The sequence below is a fragment of the Chlorocebus sabaeus genome, chromosome 14, assembly GCF_047675955.1.
Source record: "Chlorocebus sabaeus isolate Y175 chromosome 14, mChlSab1.0.hap1, whole genome shotgun sequence".
Taxonomy (NCBI): Eukaryota; Metazoa; Chordata; class Mammalia; order Primates; family Cercopithecidae; genus Chlorocebus; species Chlorocebus sabaeus.
Window position 1 is genome coordinate 69,126,060 of NC_132917.1, and position 25,638 is coordinate 69,151,697.

The 25,638-nt window shown below is 37.8% G+C and overlaps 1 protein-coding gene across 2 annotated transcripts in view; it reads right to left on the reverse strand.

The window, feature by feature from the left end:
• Nucleotides 1–4,809: 4,809 nt before the first annotated feature.
• Nucleotides 4,810–25,638, reverse strand: part of GFPT1 (glutamine--fructose-6-phosphate transaminase 1) — a 62,139-nt gene continuing 41,310 nt past the window's right edge. For both annotated transcript variants that reach the window (XM_007970379.3, XM_038007041.2), the window contains 9 exons: nt 23,915–24,010; nt 20,148–20,245; nt 16,508–16,628; nt 15,959–16,116; nt 8,397–8,511; nt 8,024–8,151; nt 7,009–7,176; nt 5,648–5,809; nt 4,810–4,977 (listed from right to left, as the gene is read on the reverse strand). In XM_007970379.3, coding sequence (XP_007968570.1) covers nt 4,933–4,977; nt 5,648–5,809; nt 7,009–7,176; nt 8,024–8,151; nt 8,397–8,511; nt 15,959–16,116; nt 16,508–16,628; nt 20,148–20,245; nt 23,915–24,010 — 1,091 coding nt within the window. In that variant the 3' untranslated portion in view covers nt 4,810–4,932. The remainder of the gene's footprint in view (nt 4,978–5,647; nt 5,810–7,008; nt 7,177–8,023; nt 8,152–8,396; nt 8,512–15,958; nt 16,117–16,507; nt 16,629–20,147; nt 20,246–23,914; nt 24,011–25,638) is intronic.

The window sequence follows — 25,638 nt, forward strand, 5'->3', positions numbered from 1 at the left end:
TGTGAGAAAGTATCGGTGGAGTATGGTTTCAGAAAAGGCAGAGCCCTTGTTTTATCTAATGATTCTTTCCCAAACTGGGAGGTTGGGGTAGAGACATGTGGCTTCTGGTAATACTTAGGCAGTGATTTCTTACTCTTAAAATCAACAGTAATGAATAAGGTTTTGACATGAGAAATGTTTACAACTAAAATAGACATTGACTACATTCTTAGTACAATTTTTAACATCACTACAAATGTGTACATGCTTCAAATATTAGCAAATTGCTTCAAAATGAAATTCTAAGTAAGTTTTTGGTAATTTATGCACAGTTCAGGCTTACTCACTGGAGTTAACAAGACATGAAGAAGAAATGACCAACTGGCTCAGTAAACTAAACATTCATTTCAAAAAACACAAAACTGAAACAAAGCAAAGATGAGTCTAAAATTTCCACCTCTCAAGAAGTGTAATTTAAACAAATACCAAAAGCTTTATTTAAGCAAAAACATATTCAACCACAGAACATTTGAAAAGCTAACACGATCATTTCTACATTCATTCTGAAAACAGTGTAGTAAGAAAGGTAATTTGAGAATTTCCAAAGATGTTCTCGCTAGCCATTATTTATGGTATACAACATAACATTTTGATATCAAGCTATTACAGACTTAAAAGTTAATATGGCATAATTTTACAATCGTGCTTTCACTATGATTTTTATTTTAACCCTGGATATTATCGATTTGAAGCTAATATTATCAGTCCTACTTGTTGTCACTGTCACAGATCTGAAGATTAAATTCATCAAGCTAGGAAGATACCAAAATATTAACAATCTTTAAGTATAGTGAGAAAAAACTGATTTAAGTGTTAACATTTCTAAACTTGAGACTCTAACAGTAAAAACAAAGCAATCTGAAACCTGTTTCCACGGGTAAAACACTCTGCCTGGTATTCTTGTACACAAAATTTACTAAATATGTGAATATCATAAAATGAAAATATCATTCCCTTCAATTTCTTTGGCCTTCACAAATTCAATGTGACTATGATCCTTTTCAATAATACTTTCAATGACATTGTGCTTCTTTAGAAAAAAATCACTTAAGTTGTAGCGTACAATAGTTTACATTAGTTCTTTTGTTGCTATGGTATATCCTAATTTTTTTAAAAGGGAGAAAAAAACCCAAAGAACTTCTTAAAATGTTTGTTAAAGCAAACATTTCAGTTGGTTTCCTTTCTTTGAAGAAGAATAGAAATAAATGTCAGAGGAGTATTACTAAGGAGCCAAAAACAAAACAAAACAAACAAGCAAAACAAAAACAAAAACAAAAAAAAACTCCTTTCCTCCCATCCTCAGAACTAACTCAGAACAAGAGATCTGTATTCAAAAAGATAAAACAATCTCACCTCAGAAACTAGCTCCTATGAAACCTAAGAGAGAAAACCTGTAATAGCTCTCTTAACCAACAGCCCCATCTGCACATCACCAAGCACCAGTTCTCTTTGGGTAGCAGTAATGCTTGTTTTTCATCTTTGCATATTAAGGACTGTTGTTTACAGATTTATGGGTCATTTGTAGCTTACTTTGCAAATACCTTTCACTTCTTATGAAACACAATATGCCCCCAAACATGGACCATTATTCAAGCAGACAAAATCACTCACTCACAGCACTTTAACAACCCCCCTCCACTCCATCTTCCCATTCTCTCACCCTATGCCTTCCAATGAACCTAGTCTTTGCTAGTGATGAGTCCACCTGGAGACAAACACTGCTTTAAAGATGATGTAATTTTCAATGCCTACCACAGTGACTTTCTCATAATAGGTATTAATAAACACTTGTTGACATAGTTATAATAAGCTAAAAACAGTTAACATTAATTTTTCTTTATCTTTTATTCTTATGGCATAGAATTATTTTAAAAAGATTGAAAAACTGATTCCAATGTAATAATCATTTACTGGGCCACATGCTAGATGACAGACATGCCTCCCTGCCTAAAAAGGGCTCAGAGGGTAAGGAATTCTCAGTTATACATGAGTGAATTAAAACTTTAAATGTAGTACAAAAAAGAACTTTTTATATGAAGGATTCTTTATGTAGAGTATCTTTTTTGAAAAATCAGATTTTCTTATCCTATATTACACTGGTTTTAACTGGGCATGGTCACTTTAGTAGTGTGCCTCATTACAATGTCTCTTTTATGTTAAGAACTTATAAAAGCATTTAAAAATCACTACTCAAATGGGATAGAGAGTAAGAAGACAGGAGAGAAGGAGAAACCATGTTTTTTGTTTTGAGTCAGGAGGGTCTCACTCTGTCACTCAAGCTGAAGCACAGTGGCACAATCACAGCTCACAGTAGCCTCAAACTCCCAGGCTCAAGTGATCCTCCTACTTAAGCCTCCCAAGTTGCTGAGACTACAGGCGCAAGCCACCATGCCAAGCCAATTTAAAAAAAAAAAAATTTTTTTTTTTTTTTTTTGAGACAGTCTTGCTCTGTTGCCAGGCTGGAGTGCAGTGGCGCGATCCTACCTCACTGCGACCTCCGTCTACTGGGTTCAAACGATTCTCCTGCCTCAGTCTCCCAAGTAGCTGGGACTATAGGCGTGTGCCACCACGCCCAGCTAATTTTTGTATTTTTAGTAAAGACGGGGTTTCACCATGTTGGCCGGGATGGTCTCGATCTCTTGACCTCGTGATCTCTCTGCCTCGGCCTCCCAAAGTATTGGGATTACAGGCGTGAGCCACAGCGTCCGGCCAAAAATATTTTTGTAGAGACCAGGTCTCACTATGTTGCCCAGGCTATTCTCAAACTCTTGAGCTCAAGCAATCCTCCCACCTCGGCCTCCCAAAGTGGAGACTGGTATTACAGGCTGAGCCACTGCACCCGGCAGAGAATCCATGTTTGTTTGGAAAATATCACTTCTTTGTTCTTAATTTTGGTTTTCGATATTCAGTTTAGAACTTACCCTAGCTTTCAGTATGTGTGTGTGTGTGTGTGTGTACACATATGCTTTATAGAAAGACACACAGAGAGGGACACAGAGATTATGCATGCTAATGATTGATTTCACACATTAGTTTTAACTTAGAATGCTGACTCAAACTTTAAACTATAAGAAATGCTACAAACCCACATGAATTATGTTTGTAAATAAGAAATGATACTATACACACACTAGCTGACTTATACAAAATAATCTTAGAAACAATTAAAGTAGATTAATATAGCTATAATAGCTATATATATATAATGTAAATAGTGACCCTATTTTATTCTTAAAAAGATCAGGTTTCTAGTCACCATGTATGAAAGTCCTTCCAAATTACCTCAAAATATAACAAATCTTTCTCTAACCCTAATACACAAGCAGAATTCTATGATTCTCTAGCAACAACAATAACTATTAGAAAATCTTAACCTCACCAAGAAGTTCAAATGAGAAAAGAAAGGAAGGAAAAGACTTAGCTTACTTAAATAATTGTGCTAAATAGCTTACCTTCACAATTTAAAAGTAAAAACTTTCGAAAAAGAAGGACTTCACCAAAAACAGACACACTCTCCTACAGCCCCGAAGATCTGGCCAGAAAAGCTCCATGAAGAAATCATTACTCACAATTTTGGGGATATCAAATAATAATATTCTACTTTAAATATTTTAATCCAAATTGTCAACTTCCATTTCTGACACCTATAAGCTGAACATACCCCAGTATCACTTTATTTATATCTTCTTTATTCCTAAATATATTTCAGGGGTAGAGCACGGAAAATACAGAGAGAAAAATACCTAGAATGTAATACTAAATTTGGTGGCTACCAGTGTAAAGCATACATACCTTTTTCTGAGCTTAGCCTACCACATATACTGGAAATGATGAGGTCAACGACCTGCAAATCTTCCAAACAATCACAAATAACTTCCAAACTGGCACTAAGGGACTAGTTTTACGCAACAATGCAGTGAAGGAAAGTTAAAATTAACTATAGGAAATTCTTCCTTGTGACAAAGTTGAAGAGAATACTGAATATATCAGTATTAATTTAATAGCAGCTCTGTGTTGTGATTTTAAAGAACAAGATAAAATATGTCATTTAGCAGTCATTTAAAAAATAAAAGACTACAGATAAAAGGAAATAAAAACCATTTTTAGGAGATGAAAACACAAAGAAGATACCCAACATGTACACATCCCATCTTCAAATTTAAAATCATATTGTCAGTTGTCGAAAGCAGCTCAAATTTAAAGTTTGTGCTACAAAATTGTGCAAATATGTTAAGAATTGGAGACCCACCAATGCACTACTATAATATTTTGCTTCCTAAATTTCTTCCACCTACAGGTAATAGACAACAAGTTTGAGAAACTAAGGCTAACCAAACTTAGATATAAATCCTACCAAGAAAATTTTTCAGTTTTAAGTTTTACAGTTTGATTTAAAAACAAAACAGAAACAAATTTCAAAATAAATCACATCTTCTCTTTATATAACTTGGCAAAACCTTCCCTAACTGTCCAACTATGAGCATACAATGCCACTGGCTTTAGATACTCCAATTAAATGCACTACTCTTTCACTGGTCTGAATGAAGTATGGTGAAACAAGCACAAATTTTTAGAAACATACTGTCTTCTCACATTGAAGTGGAGGGTCCAGAAATGCAACACCCAGCATTCTTTCAAGAAAATAATAGCTAAAATCTTTCTGATACAGATTCCAATAGATTCCATCATTCAAAGTCCTCCACAAATTACTGGAAAATATAAGAGGTAACTTCACAAAAATCACATATTGAGTGGAATAATTATAACTGATATATAAATAAGGATTTACTAAAAAAGGCTTTAAGGGGTGATATTTTAAATCAAGATTTTAAATACAAAAGGTGTCTTGTGTTGCTTAATCGTACAGTTTCGTACATTTTGTACAGATATTCTTCACTCTACAGTCACAGATTTGGCAAGATTCCGTGGGAAATCAACCTGCAAAAATAAAAAAAAAAAAAGCAAGATTTGAGAGATTATACAGACTAGGGAAGGGAGGTTGCTATAAGCAAATTATTTTTGTTTATAAAAACAGAAAACAATACGATCATTAACCATCTTTATTACAGACTACAAAGAATTAGATTAGAAAATATAATCACATAATGTGTCCCGAAAAAAACTGAAATTGGTAAGGAAAAAGCACGCTAAAGCTGCCAGTTCACAAAGAAAGAGCTACTGTGGTCCTCTACAGAAGTAGTAGCCCTCATAGGGGTCGGTAAAAACAAAAGCACAATGTTTTGGTTGCCACAATGTCTGAGAAACCATGTCTGAACGCTTAAAAAGTCTTCAATGTGTGGGACAGTTCCAAACAAAAAAGAACAGTCTTGCCAAATGCCAACAGCTGCCCTATTAAGAGGCATGGGGTTATATTAAGAAAACAGGTGGCGACTACCCAAGGTGAGTCACAATCTTGGAGCTGAACCCCAAGTTCCTTCAAGTTCTATGGGTAAGAAGATGTTGTGATGTAACCTACAAATTGGGCCATGAAAATATAACAGGTGACAGATATTTCTCAAACACTATTGTTAAAAATTTAGGAGAAAAAAATCAGAATGTATCCAGGTAAAAAACCATCCCAAGATTTCTGCAGTGGTGGATGACTTACATCATAGCCTCTCAGCACAGCAAGGTGGAAAGCCAGCAACTGTAAAGGGATCACACTGAGAATGCCCTGCAAGCAGTCCACCGAGTGGGGCACCTTGATCGTTCTTTTTGTGTTCTTAATGGTCTCAGTATCCTCCTTATCACAAATTACCACAGGCCGCCCCTAGGAAAGAAAATCACACACATAGACAACATCACTGGTAGGCAAAGGCAGGGCTATAGCTTATGAATGTGCAAAAACTGCACTGCATAATCCACATGAAGCCTCACTGACAGACTTCTTTAAATTCCTATGTAATAAATCTGAATGTTATTACCTATAGTCAGGGAAACAGAAGCTTTATGGGATCCAGTAATTTGTTTAAACTCATGCAACTAAGAAATATCAGGCTTAGTACTTGATTGCAGGTTTGCCTAACTTCAAAGCTCAAGTTCATTACCACCACATTGTGCTTAGGGAATAATATCTTTTGGAATTTATATATAAAGCCAACTGATGTGAAGAAAACTCCATTATATAATATTAAAATAAAACCTAGATGTTAGATTTCCCCTGAAATATATCACGTGTATTTTTTTTAAATTTATTTTATTTACTTTTTTAGAGACAGGGTCTCACTCCTGGACTCAAGTGATCCTCCTGCCTCAGTCCCCAGAATAGCTGGGACTACAGTCATGTGCAGCTGCACCCAGCTGAAATATATATTTTAAAATATTTTAAAATACATTTTTAAATGTTTTAAAAGTATTAAATTAAAAAGGAGCAGCATATGTTAACTGAAAGAAGACAGGATGTGGAGACCAAGACCTCAGTTCTGGTCTTGGTTCTGCTCAATATGAGATCTACGACATTGGTCTTCTCAAAACTCTAAGTATCTGGGTCAGGAGTGGTGGTTCATGCCTGCAATCCCAGCACTTCGGGGGGCTGAGGCAGGTGGGGGGGCTGAGGCAGGTGGGGGGGCTGAGGCAGGTGGATCACTTGAAGTCAGGAGTTCAACACCAGCCTGGCCAACATGAAACCCCATCTCTACCAAAAACACAGAATTAGCCAGGCGTAGTGGAGTACACCTGTAATCCTAGCTACTCGGGAGGCTGAGGCAGGAGAATTGCCTGAACCCAGGAGGCAGATGTTGCAGTGGGCCAAGATTGTGCCACTGCACTCCAGGCTGGGTGACAAAGCAAGACTCTATCTCAAAAAAAAAAAAAAGCTCTAAGTATCTGATTCCTCACAAGTAAACCTCAAAGGCTGTATTCCAAAGTAAATGAGTTAACACGTGTAAACATGATTTGTAAGTCATTCAAATAAGCTAGCGTAACTCCCCTCTTTGATCCCCAAAGTGTTCTCACAGTCCCCCGACTTACCTGCCGAGCAACCACTTGCTGAAAAGCATTCTGACACTTGGCGTAAGTGTGATCTCTCATGATGATCATGATCACAGGCATCAATTTATCCACCAAAGCCAGAGGGCCGTGTTTCAGTTCACCAGCAAGGATGCCTTCAGAGTGCATGTAAGTAATTTCTTTGATTTTCTAATAGGAAAGAACCAGATTTGTCTTCAGTCCACTTTTCAAAAATCCATGTTTAAGTAAATATTACACAAAGCATCTGATATGTCAAGTCACCATCTATTTATCCGAAAGTATTAAAGGACCACTGATCTATAAATATATCTAACAAGTTAATAGATCGCTATTTCCATATTATCAACAAGTAATTCCAAGTTTTAAAGCTCCACAAGGACTTCTTAAAGATTTTAGATTATCATGAACATATTCATATTTCTGGGTAACTTTTTTTTTTTTTTTTTTTTTAAAGACAGAGTCTTGTTCTATCGCCCAGGCTGGAGTGATCTCAGCTCACGGCAACCTCCACCTCCTAAGTTCAAGTGATCTTCCCGCCTCAGCTGCCCAAGTAGCTGGGATTACAGGCATGTGCTACCACATCCAGCTAATGTTTTTGTATTATTACTAGAGACGGGGTTTCACCATGTTGGCCAGGCTGGTCTCGAACTTCTGACTTCAAGTGATCTACCTGCCACGTCCTCCCAAAGTGCTGGGATTATAGATGTGAGCCACTGTGCCCAGCCTGACCTCAATTAAATTTCTTATCTAGAGAATTTAATCTTTATTCATATTTGAACAAATTAACCCAAGTTACTTGCTAAATCCAAGTTTATCATGCTAAAATGTACTCTTTTTGATTTTCACTTCTATAGAGTTCTCTGTTGCACTTTCTCAAAGTAAACAAACCACAATGCATAAATACAGAAGCACTTTTAAAAGTTCTACCTATTTCATTCATTTAATGTAAAAGTATGACTATGTGTCAGGTCTGCAAGTCAATGAACTGATATTAATTACAACTGAGAAAACTTACCAGTGCCCCTTCAAGACAAGTAGCATAATGATAGCCTCGTCCCATTATCAGAACCGACTTCTGATGATAAAGTTCTGTTGCTAGTTTCTGAATTTCATCATCTATGCTCAGTACTTCCTTAATCAAATCTAAGAAGTAATATTAGCAAAAAAGGACAGTAAATCAAACAAATAAAATAACAACATATTGGTAGCAACTAACAAAAGACCACTGTTTCTATTCCTCTGTGCTATCAATCAGTATGGGTTTTTTTTAATACATCGGAGCAAAAGTAGAAAGATCTTATTGACTTGCTTCAAGGATAAGAAGAGAATTTTATCTATTACCCACTCCCTTAGGACAACAAAAGTATAACATATGAGTATCTTTGTACCAGGCAGCCGTTTCAATCCAAGCATGATCTCTTTGCGTCTTTCTTGCATGGAGATCCGATCATCACACATCATAAGGGCGAACATCACAAGGGATACAAACTGGCTGGTATAAGCCTGAAACATCACAAAAAAGCAAGACAATTAGTTGCAGCCGCATCTTAAGAATTTAGAACTTTTAATTTTAAAAAGCTGAAAATAAAATTCCCATTGGTTTTATGGTATACATTCTCTATCTTTTAAAACTACGTTAGGGTCAAGCACAGTGGCTCACGCCTATAATCTCAGCACTTTGGAAGGTTGGGTGGGTGGATCGCTTGAGCTTAGGAGTTCAAGACCAGCCTGGGCAACATAGCAAAACCCTGTCTCTAAAAAAAAAAAAAAATTAGCTGGGTGTGGTGGTGCACACCTGTGGTCCCAGCTACTCAAGGAGGATCACTTGAGCCCAGGAGGCAGAGGTTGCAGTGAGCCAGGATCGCACCACGGCATTGCAGCCTGGGACAGAGGGAGGCCCTGTCTCCAAAAAACAAAAATAAAATAAATAAATAAATATAACTACCTTAGTAACAGTGAACTGAATCAGTACGTAGGAAATCACTATTCTCCTTTTCTGAATTTTGAACAAATGACTTAACCTTTATTTCTTAGATACAAAAGCCAAACACCTTATAAATTCACTGAATGCTTATAAAATTCCTAATATCCCTAAGAAAGGAAGGAAAAGATGAGTAAATCAGCATATGCCTAACCAAATTTAGTTTTTGGTGTAAGCCAAAACGCAAGTGTTTGATAAACTCTCCTTGGAGTACTTGCACTGGTATTGTTGGATTTTTTTTTTTTTTAATTGCTTTTTGATTTTCACCTTTGCCTACTGGCTATTCCTCACTCCCAGTTTTATTTTTTAAGTTTGGCATTAAAAAAAAAAAAAGGAAAGAAAGTACAATTGTAGAAAAGTAAACAAATAATAATCTTTAATCTCATCTGTTAATATAAATAATTACATTAATAATATGCTATTAACACATGTGAATATTGCCTTAAAGTTTTTACTGTTTTTCTTTTTCTTTACACAGTTAAGAAAATTAATTATCAGCAGGTACAATTTTATAACTTGTTTTCACTCGTAAATAATAGTACAAGTGTATTCCCAAAACTGAACTGTCAAGTTATATTATAACCTTGATCAGTTTTCATCTCTTTAGGCCTCAGATACCCCATCTGTTAAATGCACCTGACACTTATAAGATTATCATGACAATTAAATGAGACAAATGTAACACATTCAGTTCTGTATAATACCTGGATATACAGGCTCAAAATATACTATGAATTTTACTGATGACAGCTTGAACTAAAAGACAATTATTTTCTTAGGATACAGAATTGTACATATTTTAAAACTCACAATCCTACTGCCAAGACTATTTTCATTCTTACTAACTCTATGTGAATGTGAGATGCGCCTGATTTGTCAAGTACTGTGAAATATTGAGAGTTATCTCTTTAGCAAATTTTTACCATTTTGACTGCTGGACAATGAACCTTCACTACTATTTTAACATACATATCCTGAATCCTAAAACTGCAAGCTCTTTTTTCATGTTTGTTGACCATTTATATTTTCTCTTTTGACAACTGACTTTGTTGTTCCTCACCTGTTTTTCAACTTGAGTTTTTTTCAAATTGGTTTTAAGAAGGTAGTTATTGTTAAGTCTCAAAATATTTTTTCTCATCATGGACTGACCTTTTATATTGGTGTTGACATAATTTTGAGACTCAGATAATCCTTCCATATCCTAACATAAGCTAAGTATTATTAAATGTTCTTACCTCTGTTGTTTTCATTGTTCCTTTTTATTTTTTTAGTCTGTTTGAAATTAATTTTAGTGCAAGTTGAAGGAACACTAATTCTATCCTGAGATATGTCATTTCTTTACAAAACAATCTTTCCATTTAAAAATATAGTATTTTCTTCAATTTGTGCTAGGAATTTAATGCAATTTACCTCTATCACTTTGGCCACACACTCTAAATTTTTACCTCTATTATTCATTGTTTACTTTTTTCTAGTAAGTCTTTTTTTGGGGGCGGAGGGGGACACAGTTGTGCTCTTATTGCCCAGGCTGGATTGCAATGGTGTGATCTTGGTTCACTGCAACCTCAGTCTCCTGGGTTCAAGTGATTCTCCTGCCTCAGCCATCCCAAGTAGCTGGGATCACAGGCACCCACCATGATGCCCAGCTAATTTTCTTGTATTTTTTTTGTAGAGACAGGGTTTCACTATGTTGGCCAGGCTGGTCTTGAACTCCTGTCCTCAAGTGATCTGTCCACCTTGGCCTCCCAAAGTGCTAGGATTACAAGCGTGTAGGATTACAAAGTGTAGGATTACACGCCCAGCCTCTAGTAAGTTTTTCTTAATGGTAGTTCTGATTTTTTTTTTAATCCAATAGTTATTAAGAAAAACATTTTTATGTTTCAGATATTTGAGGCTTTTACTTACATCTCTTTTATTAAAACAGTAGGTTATTGTGCTGTTATCAGTTACAGTGTTTTAATTTTAGCTTTAGGAAATTTATTCTAAGGGGGGTGTGTGTGTGTGTGCGCGCACATGCACATGGATTATATGCTGAATTTCTATTACTCTTCTCTTGATAAGGGATTAGTACATTAGTGATTTCCTGGCATGATGTGGATAATGAGACTCCCTCTATAATAAAATCACAGTCTGGTAACTCCCTATCATCCCAATAGTTAAATGAGACTCCTTATTTCTTCTTGCTGGACTTCCCAGCCTCCAGCTGCTCACATGGTCCTCCACAACTGCCTCCCTGTACACCTATTATATTCTACCAGCAGATTCGAATCTTTTCCCATAACACTAAAGTGAATTTGAAGTCCTCCACCTCCAAGCCTAATGAGCACATCTATATTCTAAATTCCAGTCTCTTCCAGTCTACTTCTTCCTACTGTGGTTTACTTTTCAATAAATCAACTAATCACAAAATATACTACCAGGTCAGAGGTATCTTGGACCCCTGGGATACTTAAACTGTTTCCAATCCAAACTGATCAGATAATGAGTATTCCAGTTCCTGTAGCCCATAACTAAAAATGTTATTCTACAAACTAGTGCTTATTTGTTTGAACTGAAACCATCTGAACACTAGTTTTTAAGTACAAATATTAAACAGAGCAACTTTAATCCATATGTTTTTCCATTGCATTGCTATTACAGTTTAATTTCTAATTTCAATTTCATATTTTTAATTTCATCAATACATACCAGGAAACCAATTATGAGGAAAAATAAGCTATACCCTACATTTAGAATCTACTGAGGTTTCAAAGAGTTTACCAAGAAAATCCTGACTCTGAAATGTTAAACTTGGTTTTTCTTTTTGTCAGCCAAAAACAAAGTTACATTTCTATTTTTTTTAATCAACAAAAGTCAGCACTTTGGTGAAATTCTAAACACCTGCAATAACATATAAAAACTGCTGAACCTACCATTTATACCCATCAATTCCTCCAGAGGTATCAAATTATCTATGGTCTGACACTATGAGAAACTCAGTAAGATCCCTCTAATCCTGACAGCTTTTCAGGCAAAGTTGAGATTTATAAGCAAGATCACAGAATTCTTCTACTAGCTCCATCACTGGGCCCAGGGATTAGGATCAACAATCAACTATTTGGCCAGGCGCGGTGGCTCACGCCTGTAATCCCAGCACTTTGGGAGGCCAAGGTGGGTGGATCATGAGGTCAGGAGTTTGAGACCAGACTGGCCAACATGGTGACACCCAGTCTCTACTAAAAATACAAAAATTAGCTGGGTGTGGTGGCGGGTACCTGTAATCCCAGCTACTCAAGAGGCTGAGGCAGGAGAATCGCTTGAAACCGGAGGGCAGAAGTTACAGTGAGCAGAGATCACACCACTGCACTCCAGTCTGGGCAACAAGAGCAAAACTCCATCTCAAAATAATAACTCCAGTCTGGGCAACAAGAGCAAAACTCCATCTCAAAATAATAATAATATTCATAGTAATAATAATCAACTTCTTTCAACATCCATTAACATAAAAACTTTTACTTGCCATCTGGAATGGTCTGTGACTAAATAACCCAAAACTTATTGTAAGTAACTAAGCCTAAAATGTCTAAGACAGTTGAATAAAATTACTTTAGAACCCAAGAAAAATGAAAGCAATACTAAATTGCCATACTTACTAAATTTTTTAAGAGTCATTTTTGAAAAAAATTAAAGTCTGTACTAAAAAGACGCTAATTTTTCTTATACATGTGGTAACCATTGGGGGTAATGGGTGAAAAGTACATAAGACTTCTCCGTACTATCTTTGCAACTTCCTGTATAGTTATTTTAAAATAAAAATATATTTTAAAAAAACACTTGCAGAAAGAAAGAACAACTGACACAAATAACAACATGAACAAATCTCAAAAACTTCAGGCTCAGCTGGTCCAACAGCAGAGGGTCATCAGAACTCATTAACATTAGCGTTACTAAAGTTGGTATACAACACCTTACTGCTAAATTTAACTGGTTTTATTTAAAAAACAAACTTCGGGCTAAAAGAAAGAAGCTAGACATACAAGAATTTTCTGGAAAATGCCACAATACAGCAAGAGAAAACAGTAGTTCCTGAGTATGAGGCTGGAGGGTAGGCGTGAGGACTGACTATAAAGAAACACAAAGGAATATTTCAGGTGATCATCTTCTAAAACTGGATTGTGATAACAGTTGCACAGCCAAATGAATTCACTAAAACTGTACACTTAAAATTGGTGAATATGCTATGGTAGAAGCTAGATGGTGAGTATACCAATGCTAATGTATTATTACTCTTTTTTAAGATAGGGTCTCACTCTGTCATCCAAGCTAGAGTGTAGTGGTGTGCTCATGGCTCACTGCAGCCTCAAACTCCTGGGCTCAAGGGATCCTCCTGCCTCAGCCTCCTGAATAGCTGGGACTACAGGCATGCACCACTATGCCCTGCTAATTTTTGAATTTTTTATAGAGATGAGGTCTCACTATGTTGCCCAGGCTGGTCTTGAACTCTTGGCCTCAAGTGATCCTCCCACTTCAGCCACCCAAAGTGCCAGGATAACAGGTGTCTCATAAACAAAGGAATGAGAAATATAAAATATATATATTTCCCCTGGTAGCTCACAATTCCAGAAAAGATTAAGTCAATGGCATCCATCCAATCAAACAATCCCATATCCCACATACACCACGTTGTAGCCCTTCTTTCACAATCTGTTATAAATAAACAGGCTCTGGGATTCCAATCCCCTAATCAAATCGTTAAGTGCTACTAAAGGTGGCTGGTCATTTATTCAGCAACAGGATAGAAACCCAAGTACAAACATGTAACATGTTTTAATTACCATATGGAGAAAATTCAAGTTTCAGCACTCTGTAAATTACAGTGTTAGCAATATCAAAATACCCAAGAAATAAAAATCTCACTCAAGAGTTTTTATGCCTATAACACCAGCACTTTGGGAGGCGAAGGCAGGCAGATCATTTGAACCCAACAGTTAGAGACTGGCCTGGGCAACATGGTAAAATTCCGTCTCTACAGAAAAATACAAAAATTAGCCAGGCATGGGTGGTGGCCTGTACCTGTAGTTCCAGCTACTCAGGAGGCTGAGGTGGGAGGATTGCCTGAGCCTGGGAAGGCCCAGGCTGCAGTAAGCCATGATTGCACCATTGCACTCTGTCTACCCTGGATGACAGAGAGGAGAGACTCTGTTTCAAAGAAAAAAAAAGGGCCAGGCACAGTGGCTCATGCCCGTAATTCCAGCACTTTGGGAGGTCGAGGTAGGCAGAGCACTTGAGGTAAGGAGTTCGAGACAAGCCTGGCCAACACAGTGAAACCCCATCTCTACTTAAAATACAAAAATTAGCCAGGCGTAGCTACCTGGGAGGCTGAGGCAGGAGAATTGCTTGAACCTAGGAGGTGGGGGTTGCAGTGAGCTGAGATCGCACCACTGCACTCCAGCCTAGCCAACAGAGTGAGACTCCATCTCCAAAAAAAAAAAAGAAGAATTTTTATGTAAGAATCAAACTTTCTACTAAAAATTCTCTATGAGAATCTTTGAGGGAAAAACTCAAATGCAGTTATGCACACATTAACATTGTCTTCCACAATTCTTTAATTAAACTCAAATCCACCAATACTCCAACATCTTATTAGATAATCAGCAAGAAATATCAAACTTAAGCAGAAAAATACTGAAAAACAAAAATGTGAAATCATAAAAAGTAACACATTGGGCAACATAGCAAGACCCGGTTTAAAAAAAAAAAAAAAAAAAAACTAGCCACACGTGGTGGTGCATCTGTAGTTCCAGCCACTCAGGAGGCTGAGGCAGAGATCACTTGAGCCCATGAATCTGAGGCTGCGGGGAGCTATGATTCCTGTCACTGCACTCCAGCCCCAGCCTGGGTGACAAAACAAGACCCTGTCTCTAAATAACAAACAAACCTAAAACCCCAAAAAACACCTGTGGAAGGATAACATCTCTTGTATTTATACAACTTTCTAAGATTTCCTATTTTTATTAGCCTCCTAAATTTATGCATATTCCAATTCCAAAGAGCAAAGTAGTCTTACTAGGCCTTCAAAAAACAAGACAGCACCTTTAAACCTCCCCAGAGCAACATCTAAAGAGAAACAGATACTGTCATACGATACTCATTAAAAAATGTTTTTAATTGCCAAATTTAAAATTTTTTTTTTTTTTTTTTTTAGATGGACTCTCGCTCTGTCACCCAGGCTGCAGTACAGTGGCATGATCTCAGCTCACTGCAACCTCCACCTCCCAGGTTCAAGTGATTTCATCCTGCCTCAGCCTCCCGGGTATGCTGGGATTACAGGCACATACTACCACATCTGGCTAATTTTTGTATTTTTAGTAGAGACGGGGTTTCACCATGTTGGCCAGGCTGGTCTTGAACTCCTGAGCTCAAGTGATCTGCCCAGCTCAGCCTCCCAAAGTGCTGGGATTACAGGCGTGAGCCACCGTGCCCGGCACTTGCCAAATTGTATACCAAAGATGCATTCTTCCTTACAAATTTTCAGAGGTAGTATGTACATTTTTACATTATTTATTAGAAACCATAAATAGGTAAATAAAAATTCCAAAAATGGTTCAAGTGGATGTTTCTAATTTGTTACTTTTTGAATTCCAGACTACACTTCATAAAAGAAGAGGATGTTATATACTTGTTATGTATCCTACTGTGCCTAGCAGGAGGGCAGTAAGTGATAGACAAGGGTAGCCAGCAGAGACCTTTTCAAAATGGACTTACATTTTATATATATAAGTCCCTTTTAAACTCTAAGATTAGGAGGAGGGAGAGAATGGCAAGTCTTTTATCTAACTGACCCTTAAGTCCTACAGTAATTACAATGATTAGTAAAATTTGTGAGTTCTGTAACCGCTAAAAAAATAAGATACAGACTAGTCTATAGACTAGTCTGCTTCACTGACACTATGATTAAATAATCATCAGAGAAATGAGTCAAGAATTTACCTTTGTACTGGCCACACCAACCTCAGGACCAGCATTAATGTGAACTCCACAATCTGTCTCCCGTGATATAGAGCTGCCAACTGTGTTTGTGATCCCCACAGTTAAAGCTCCTCTCTCCTTACAGTACCGAAGACACATCAAGGTATCTGCTGTCTCACCTGTGTAAAAAGTAGGACAAGCATAACACATACAGAACAGTTTTAGCATATGCTGTTTCTTAGCAGCAAAAACAAATTGACCACACTTTCAACAATATTACTTGTTTTAAACAAAATACAAAAACATCCATTCAATAAATTTATAAAACTTTAAGTAATATGGGCTTATCAGGATCTCTCTTCCTTCTGTCACTGAAAATCCAGCTCTTTGAACATAAAAGGTGCTCATTTTTACTAATTCATAAAGAATTATGTAATATTAAAACAAATCTGTGTTCATCAAGTCATCTGCAATGCCAGTTTATCTTTAAATATCAGCTTTTGCGAAGATATGCTAGAATTATGAGAAAGAATCACTTTCCTTCCCTTTAAGTCTTTAAAATTAACACACCTGATTGACTAAGGAAAAAGCAAACATCATCTCTAAAGACTGGTGTGTTTCTGTCCAGGAAGTCACTTGCTAGTTCCACCATCACGGGCAACTCAGTCAGCTCCTCAAGAACTTGACGTGTCTGCAGAGAAAAGATGACTTGGTCACAGAACTTTCCTTCAAATACTCTTTCATTGGACTTCTTTGGATTCAATGTATAGTTTTTGCTTTTTCTGATTACAGAAATGACATGTTAGAAAATAAAAACCTAGATTAAAATATTTTTTTAAAAAAATCAAAATCCTACCACTTGAGATAAGCACAGCTAACATTTTACTATCAGTCTCTTTAAACAACTATGTATACATTCTTTTTTTTTTTTTGAGACGGAGTCTCAGCTCACTGCAACCTCAGCCTCCTGCGTTCAAGCAATTCTCCTGCCTCAGCCTCCTAAGTAGCTGGGACTACAGGCGTACGCCACCACACCCAGCTTAGTAGAGATGGGGTTTTCACCATGTTGGCCAGGATGGTCTCGATCTCCTGACCTCATGATCTGCCCACCTCGGCCTCCCAAACTGCTGGGATTACAGGCATCAGCCACCGCTCCTGGCCACATACATTCGTATAAAGAAACATACCCATACCTATAAAACATTTTGAGAAGTGGAAAGGGCATGGTTCTGAGTCAGCTTGTATGTTATCTCTAACTACCCAATTCCTAATCTTTAAAATGAAAATTCATGTAATACCCATGTCAGTGAGGGTTTTCAAATCAGATAACAGATGTACAAATATAGAGAGAAAAATTAAACACTTTAAAAATACAATGTATTCATAAATAGGACCATTTCCCAAAAGAAGTCAATATATTTTAGAAATCTTGTTTAAGAAGGCTATTTTCAACCTTTGTGGGATGGGGCAGAGGGAATGAAGTAGGGAGCAGTATGCCTCTGTGCAAAAGGTAGCTTAACCTTCATTTCAGTAAATTTCCATTCTAATTATTTTTACACTAAACATCAGAAAATCGAAAAGAACAGAAAAATTAACTTTTGGGCAGCAAAAACTTTAAGCTCAACCAATGTATACATTTAGTGCTGCTTTAATTCTAACTCTGGAGCTCACCTATCCTGACAGCCTTTCACCAGCCTCTTCAGGCAAGTGGTCCTGCCCATCTCTCATCCATCTCAGCTTTCCTCCTTCTCAGCAATAAAGAACTTAAAGGTGCCATTATTTCATAGTCCTTTAACTTGCGCTTGCCCACAAATTTGAGCAGAATCGTTTTATTTGGTTCCCCCAAAAATATTAAATACCTTTGATTTGGCATTTTTTAACAATATTACAACATCATGTAAAGAAAGTCATTGAAGATAAAATGCTCCTTTTATTATTCTTTTCCATTAATATATTTTATTTATTATACATTATTAAGTTACTGACACTAAAATGCTAAATGTTTTCCTACAAATAAATGTAAACCAAACCTTTTAACCCAGTTTATAATATAAATGTTACATTGGAATCATATTCTTCAAAATAAAAAGATGGGGAAAGAAGAGAGAAAGAAAGAAATCTATAGGCTTACCAGATATTTAAAAGTAATAAACCCCAAAAAAGTAATCTCAAGACTTATCTGTGCTAATTAATAGTTTACTCTTTTAGTTGGGGCAACTTTTTTTTTTTTTGGCTAAAGATGGGGTCTTGGTTTGTTGCTCAGGCTGGAGTGTAGTAGCTATTCAGAGGCATAATTACAGGGCACTGTGGCCTCAAATTCCTGGTCTCAAGTGATCCTCCTGCCTCAGCTTCCGAGTAGCTGGAACTATAGGCACACAACACTGCACCCAGCCGCAAACAATTTTTTATAAATACACAAAATGACATATTTGCATCACAATAGAGTAACTTAATGCTATAAATTCCACTGAATGCAACTACAAAACCTAGAGAAAATTAAAATTTTGAAAAGCATACTAAGTAGGCTATACTGAAATCATTTATGCCTAGTGTTCCATCATTGGAACGCTAAGCTTGTGGGAGTTATTTATATCCTACTGCTCAAGGTCATCGTCAAAGTCTGATTTTTCACAAACAAATTTTGCAACCTCTGGTATAAATGGGTTAAGAATGATTAGAGTGTAGTCAGTTATTATTCAGGACATAGAGAGATACTAAAAAAAAAAACATGCAAATGTGTCATGAAACAACAATAAAAATATAAAACAGGATAAAATAAATGGTACTATTTTGTCTGATAAACCACAGGGGGATTTCTAATGTTTGTTAACTATAGTAGTCTTGGTATCCACAAAACAACAAAAAATCTTAGAGAATGCTAACAGAGCATATAATTGCTGCCCCAAAATTATCTTAGCATTAGATGAAGCATTTAATTAAATTTTCTATTTCTGAATAGAGGGCTCATTCAGTAATAGATCTAAGCCACCACTTTACGTCTTTCTTCTTCCCGTGTTCAAAATACTTTTTTGTTTTTTTGAGACAGGGCCTGGTTTTGTCCCCCAGGTTGGAGTGCAGCGGTGCAATCTAGGCTCACAGCCTCACCTTCTCGACTCAAGTGATCCTCCTGCCTCAGCCTCCCAAGTAGCCAGGAGTACAGGGAGTTGCCACCACACCCCGGTAATTTTTTTTTTTTGGTAGAGACAGGGTCTCGCTATGTTGCCCAGGCTCAAACTCCTGGTGTCAAGTGATCCTCCCACTTTGCCCTCCCAAAGCACTGGGATCATAGGTGTGAGCCACTGCACCCGGACAAAACAATCACTTTTTCAGACCTCTACCCTTCAATATTACATAGACTTTCTGTTTAGAACCATATAATTTTGGGGGAGGAGGGGAGGAGGTATACGGTGTAATCTTTGAAAAGAGCAAAGCTTGTTGAGATGCAAGGGCAAGTGACCAGATAGTTTCACTCACTGTTTAAATAAATGGCTCCTAATAAATATTTATGACTCAGCAAATAAAAAAATTATGTTATGAACTTTGGAAATCAATCCTAAAAGCAGAAATTGAATGTAAAGGTCTTCTGTTTATAAGAGTTAACATCAACAGCACGTAAACTCTCTCTAAGGAAACTATATGTGGAAATATTGGTCTTTTATTAGAATAAAACACCCTCATATACCTATGCTTCTGCACTGACAATACACGTTTTTGATACTGAATTTCAGCTTCTAAAAGAACAATTTAAAGAATAAAATCTGAATAAAAAAAAAAAAAGCAGACTACCTTTCTTTGCAGTAACGTGCCCACAAAGTAAAACTGCATTGAGGTTCACACATGATACAGGACATCTGTCTAGGGCAAGTGAATAACGCTAAGCAAAACCCAATGACTGCTCTTATACATGTAGGCAAGCTCCCTAGGCTACAAGTCTAGGACAGCACAGAAAACTTTTCCCGTCTTGGCCTTTCATGAAGTCTGTTGCAGAAGGTCTATCTGTATATCTAGGGACCTTTTCTACAGATCTTCCATTGATAAATAATTCCAAGCAGCTGGTAGATTTCTCCCCTTACCTTCTGTTTTTATCACAAAAGTGAAAAGATAACACATTAACAAAAGATAGTTTTACATAGTACGTTATTAGAGCTACTACTTGGTCTATAGATATTCTCTAATATTCAACATAATTAAAATTTTAAAAAGCACTTACTGCTACACCAGCATGGTAACTTGTGCCACAAGCAATAAGAATCAAACGCCGGCATCTCTGGATCTCCTTTATGTGATCCTTCAAACCACCCAAATTCACTGAAATAAAAGTTTGTGTATATAATTATTCAGCAAAGAACCATGTGAACTAGGCAATCGCATTTTATGAGTATCCACTGCCAATATGATAAAGAATACGGCTGTTTTAAAGAATTAATATTCCTCTTGGAAAGCATAGGTCTCTGTAATTTTGAAAAGTAAATTAAATAAGTCACAACTTAACTGGCCCCCCAAACTTCTAACTGACCTTACTCACCTCTCTACATCCCCACACAATTACAGTATTTATTACTTTCTACCTTAGTCATTTTTACATTCTTCTCTTTGAAAGTTATCTTAAAGGCAAAAGTAGAGGGACACAGAAAACAGACCATTAGATGTTGAAGGCTGGAGCTGGAGGAGGGGTTGACAATAACAGGGTGCAAGGAAATTTTCGGAGTGACAGAACTGTTTTACATCTTGACTTTGTAGAGGTTATGATTATGACTATGTCGCAGAGGTTTGTCAAACTTAGAGTTATATACTAGGAATGGTGAATTTTATTATATCTAATCATGTCTCAGTAAACCTGTCTGGGTAAAACATTATCTCAGTTACGTTTATTTCCCCTCTGGTGTCCAGAAAGGTGCTCTGTAGAGTAACATAAACCCACTCTCTCTCAGTCTTTGCCATCCCCATTCCCCTAATGCTTCAGTCAAAATGCTTGATTGTTCCAATCCCTCCACATTTATCTTCAAACCTAACATCTCTCCCTGGAAAACAGCAATATTCTCCAGTTCTCTCTTCTGTTCTCCACCTCCTGGAGTCTGCTCTCCATCCGCTACCAGAAGGATCTTTTACAGCGATCCTTTAAAAACATACAGACCCTCCAACGAAGTCTGTCCTCTTTTTCGTTTTCAGTTTCTATAGCTATTTATATGTTGTTCTCCATGTGTCTTGTCCAGAAATCCTTCCACACAGGCTAGTTTTCTACCTGTGAGAAATTCCCATTCAACATTCATTCAACTGCTCAACTAAAATTCCCTAAGCACCCACCAAGTAAATATAGTGGTCAAGGCACTGAGAGCTTCTGGACTCAAACAGTTCCAAATCTCGCTGAGGAGAATGACAGGTACCTCCTCGTGGGCCTCATCCTGCTGCCCTCTCTGAACCATTTTCAGTCTGTCTACTCTGCCCCTGCTCTCTTCAACTCCCCAGCTTTTTTTTTTTTTTTTTTTTTTTTTTGAGACAGAGTCTTGCTCTGTAGCCCAGGCTGGAGTGCAGTGGCGCAATATCGGCTCACTGCAACCTCCGCCTCCCAAGTTCAAGCAATTCTCCAGCCTCTGCCTCCTTAGTAGCTGGGATTACAGGCCCGAGCCACCATGCCCGGCTAATTTTTTTCTATTTTTAGTAGAGAGGGTTTCACCATGTTGGGTAGGCTGGTCTCGGACTCCTGACCTCGTGATCCCCCCACCTTGGCCTCCCAAAGTGCTGGGATTACAGGTGTCAGCCACTGCACCCAGCCAGCCGATCTTCTTTTTTATCTTAGTTAGTTATACTATAAAACCAAAGTACGTGTTTTACTTTTTATCTTTTGAATAATTATATGTTCTCCTTTTTGAATTTCAATAATGAAAGAAGGTATGTTTCCCTATTTTAAAAAATTAGCAAGTAGGAAACAAAACCAAACAAAATAAAAAGTGTCACTAGCTTCCCAAATAATTTATAATCAAATCCGAACTACTTACTTTGGCCTTCAAGTCCCATATGACCTGTCTCCCGCTTACTCTGACCTAATATTCTAGCACATCCCCTCTCACTCAGGTCACACCAGCCAGACTGGCCTTTTCTTGCTGTTCCTGCACTAGACCAAGCCTGTTTGCGTACCTCTGCCTACAGTGTTTTCCACAGACCTTAGCATTAATTACAAATGTCTGGGAAGAAAGGAAACAACAGTAAAGGGCTGGATTAGGGTCATGCAAAGGCAAAGACTCAACATAAGAGCAAAGAAAAAAAAAAAAGGCAGACCAACTACCAGAAAGACCTGTACTGCAGATGATGACAAAGAATGACATGGATGTAAGCCAGTGAGGTTAGCTGGCCACAGTGTTTCCCTAATATTAGTCCTAGAAATTTCTGGTGGCTAAGGAGAGTTGGGATAGTTCTGAAAGGAGCTGCCCAAAGCTCTAAATTTGATGCCTTTGAGAAAAGCCTGATCCCTGTTGAGATGAGGAAGGCCATCACTACAGGCAAAAGAAAGAATGCCTGATGGACAGGGGAGGGGATGGAGAGCACCTAGAACAATGTATACATGGGAACTAGTTTGGTTCAATAAACGACTAACAACGTGACCTTTGGCAAACTGAAAGCCTCAATCTCCTCATCCTAACAACAAAAAAGATGACAGCTATCCTGTTTTATTACAGAACTTTTATGTACATAATACAAATATAAGTACTATTTATTTATTTATTTATTTTTGAGACAAGTCTTTCAACCAGGCTGCAGTGCAGTGCTGGAGTCAGAGCTCACTGCAGCCTCGATCTACAGGGCTCAAGCAATCCTCCCACCTCAGGCTCTTCAGTAGCCAGGGCTACAGGCACCCACCAACACACCCATCTAATTTTAAAAAAAATTTTTAGTAAAAACGAGGTCAGGCTGGTCTAGAACTCCTGAGCTCAAGCAATCCTCCTGCTTTGGGTGCCCAAAGTGCTGGGATTACAGGTATGAGCCACTGCACCCAGCCAAAAGTACTTTTTAAAACCGTGAACTTCCCAAAGTTTGTCTCATTTTCTCATTTTCTTCCCTTATAAATCTTTTCCCTGGCCTCATTTCCATAAGCACCATAAAAGAATTTACTGCTGTTCTCCCAGTTCCTCCAGCTCAACCATCTTCAACAATCCTCTCTGTCTACAGGGGCAGATACAATTCCTCTGGTGGTAGATGCCTATAATCCCAGCTACTCGGGAGGCCAGGGCAGGAGAATCGCTTGAACCCGGGAGGCGAAAGCTGTGGTGAGCCGAGATGGCACCACTGCACTCCAGCCTGGGCAACAATAGCGAAACTCCGTCCTAAAAAAAAAAAAAAAAAAAAAAAAAAGTGTCGTACTCTCACCTTTACCTTAAAAATGCAGGAGGGTACAGGATATCCAAAGGCATCAGGCAAATACTTGAAAGACCTCTGGGGAAGTTCATACTTTTACTTACTTGTACACTCAGAAAGGAAACCTAGGCTAGGCAGATACATGTAAGCTGCCCAGCAACGGGACCAGGTCTCATTCTTCTTAGAATTCACAGTACCTAGGACAGTCCCTGGTACACAATGGGTGATCTATACATAAAATTTACCGTTTTAACTATTTTTAAATGTACAATTCAGTGGCATTAAGCAGATTCACATTATTGTGCAACCATCACTACAATCCATCTCTGTAATTTCATCATCCCACAACTGAAACTCTGTACCCTTTAAATAATAACTCCCCATTTCCCCTCCCACAGCCCCTGGTAACCATTAATCTACTTTCTGTTTCTGTGAATCTGACTATTCTAGATATCTCATATAGGTAGAATAATACACTAAAGAACTTTTTCCAAGATGGCTGGGCTCCACTGACGGCTGACAGCTGTAGCTGTTCTACAAGGCTATTAAGGGCAATGAACTTTCAGGTTGTTAATGGCACCTCCTACAAGAGACACTGAAATAAAAAAATAATTCATATGTAACTACCGGTATAGTCATCAAAGTTGACTCTTCCTCTCATTGTGTTCACGACAGACTCTGGCTGCTCAAATATTTCCTTCTGCATAAATGAACTGAAGTTGCCTACAGTAAGAGAAACCACATAATTAGAACAAAAACAAACCAAAGAATAAGAAAAGAATTTGTAAACAACTAAAAGTCCCCCACCTTCAATAAAAACTTGGTAAATAAAATATAACAAAAGGTCATGCAATAGAGAAAGTTATTTATACATGACTGCCTAAAAGATTGGGTGAATATATTTTACTCTATGTGAAAAAAAATAAGAGTACAAGTCACTTTTAATTAACTTCATACTTGAAAAGTGCAGTTAAAACAAGTGAAAGAGACAAGCCTTTTTTTTTTGAGACGGAGTCTCGCTCTGTCACCCAGGCTGAAGTGGAGTGGCGCAATCTAGGCTCACTGCAATCTCTGCTTCCTGGATTCAAGAGATTCCCCTGCCTCAGCCTCCTGAGTAACTGGGACTACAGGCACACGCCATTACGCCAGGCTGATTTTTTGTATTTTTAGTAGAGACAGGGTTTCACCATACTGACCAGGCTGGTCTTGAACTCCTGACCTCATGATCCGCCCACCTCGGCCTCCCAAAGTGCTGCGATTACAGGCGTGAGCCACTGCATCAGGTTAAATGAGGCAAGCTTTAAGTTTTGGAGTGTAACCTACATTCAAACTGCGGTTCTATCCGTTACTATCTAAGCTGGGGAAATTATTAATCCATAAAATAAGAGACCAGTTACTTCACAGTATGGATTGCAGTATGGATTAATAAAGCAAGAAATCTGACATATATGTAGAGTCATGCAATAAATGTTATTTCTTATTTTTACTTTTTTTTTGAGACAGGGTCTCTCTCTGTCACCCAGACTGAAGTGAAGTGGCAAGATCACCGCTCACTGTAGCCTCAATCTCCCGGGCTCAAGTAATCCTCACACCTCAGCCACCTCAGTAGCTGGGACTACAGGCACACACTACCATGCCCAGCTCATGGTTTTGTTTTGTTTTGTTTTGTTTTGTCTGAGACAGAGTCTCGCTCTGTCGCTCAGGCTGGAGTGCAGTGGCGCAATCTCACCTCACTGCAACCTCTGCCTCCCAGGTTCAAGCGATTCTCCCATCTCAGGCTCTCCAGTTGCTGGGACTACAGGTACATGTCACCACAACCATAATTTTTTTGTATTTTTAGTTGAAACAGGGTTTTGTTATGTTGCTGAGGCTGGTCTTGAACTCCTGAGCTCAGGCAATCTGTCTGCTTCGGCCTCCCAAAGTACTAGGATTACAGGTATGAGCCACTGCACCCGACCTTTTTTTTTTTTTTAATTTTTAGTAGAGACAGGGTCTCATTATGTTGCCCAGGCTGGTCTCAAACTCCTGAGCTCAAGTGATCCTCCTACCTTGGCCTCCCTAAGAGTTGAGATTACAGGCATGAGCCCCTGTGCCTGGCCAATGTTAGTTTCTATTCCTACCACAATCCCATCAGTAAAATAATCTAAATCATAATAATTATAATACTTAACAGAAGCAAATATTACATACGACTAAGTGTGTCAGACACTATTTTAAGGACTTTATATATAGTAGCTTCTTTTTTTTTTGAGACAGAGTTTCACCCTTGTTGCCCAGGTTTTGCACAATGGCGCAATCTTGGCTCACTGAAACTTCCGCCTCTGGGGTTTCAACCATTCTCCCGCCTCAGC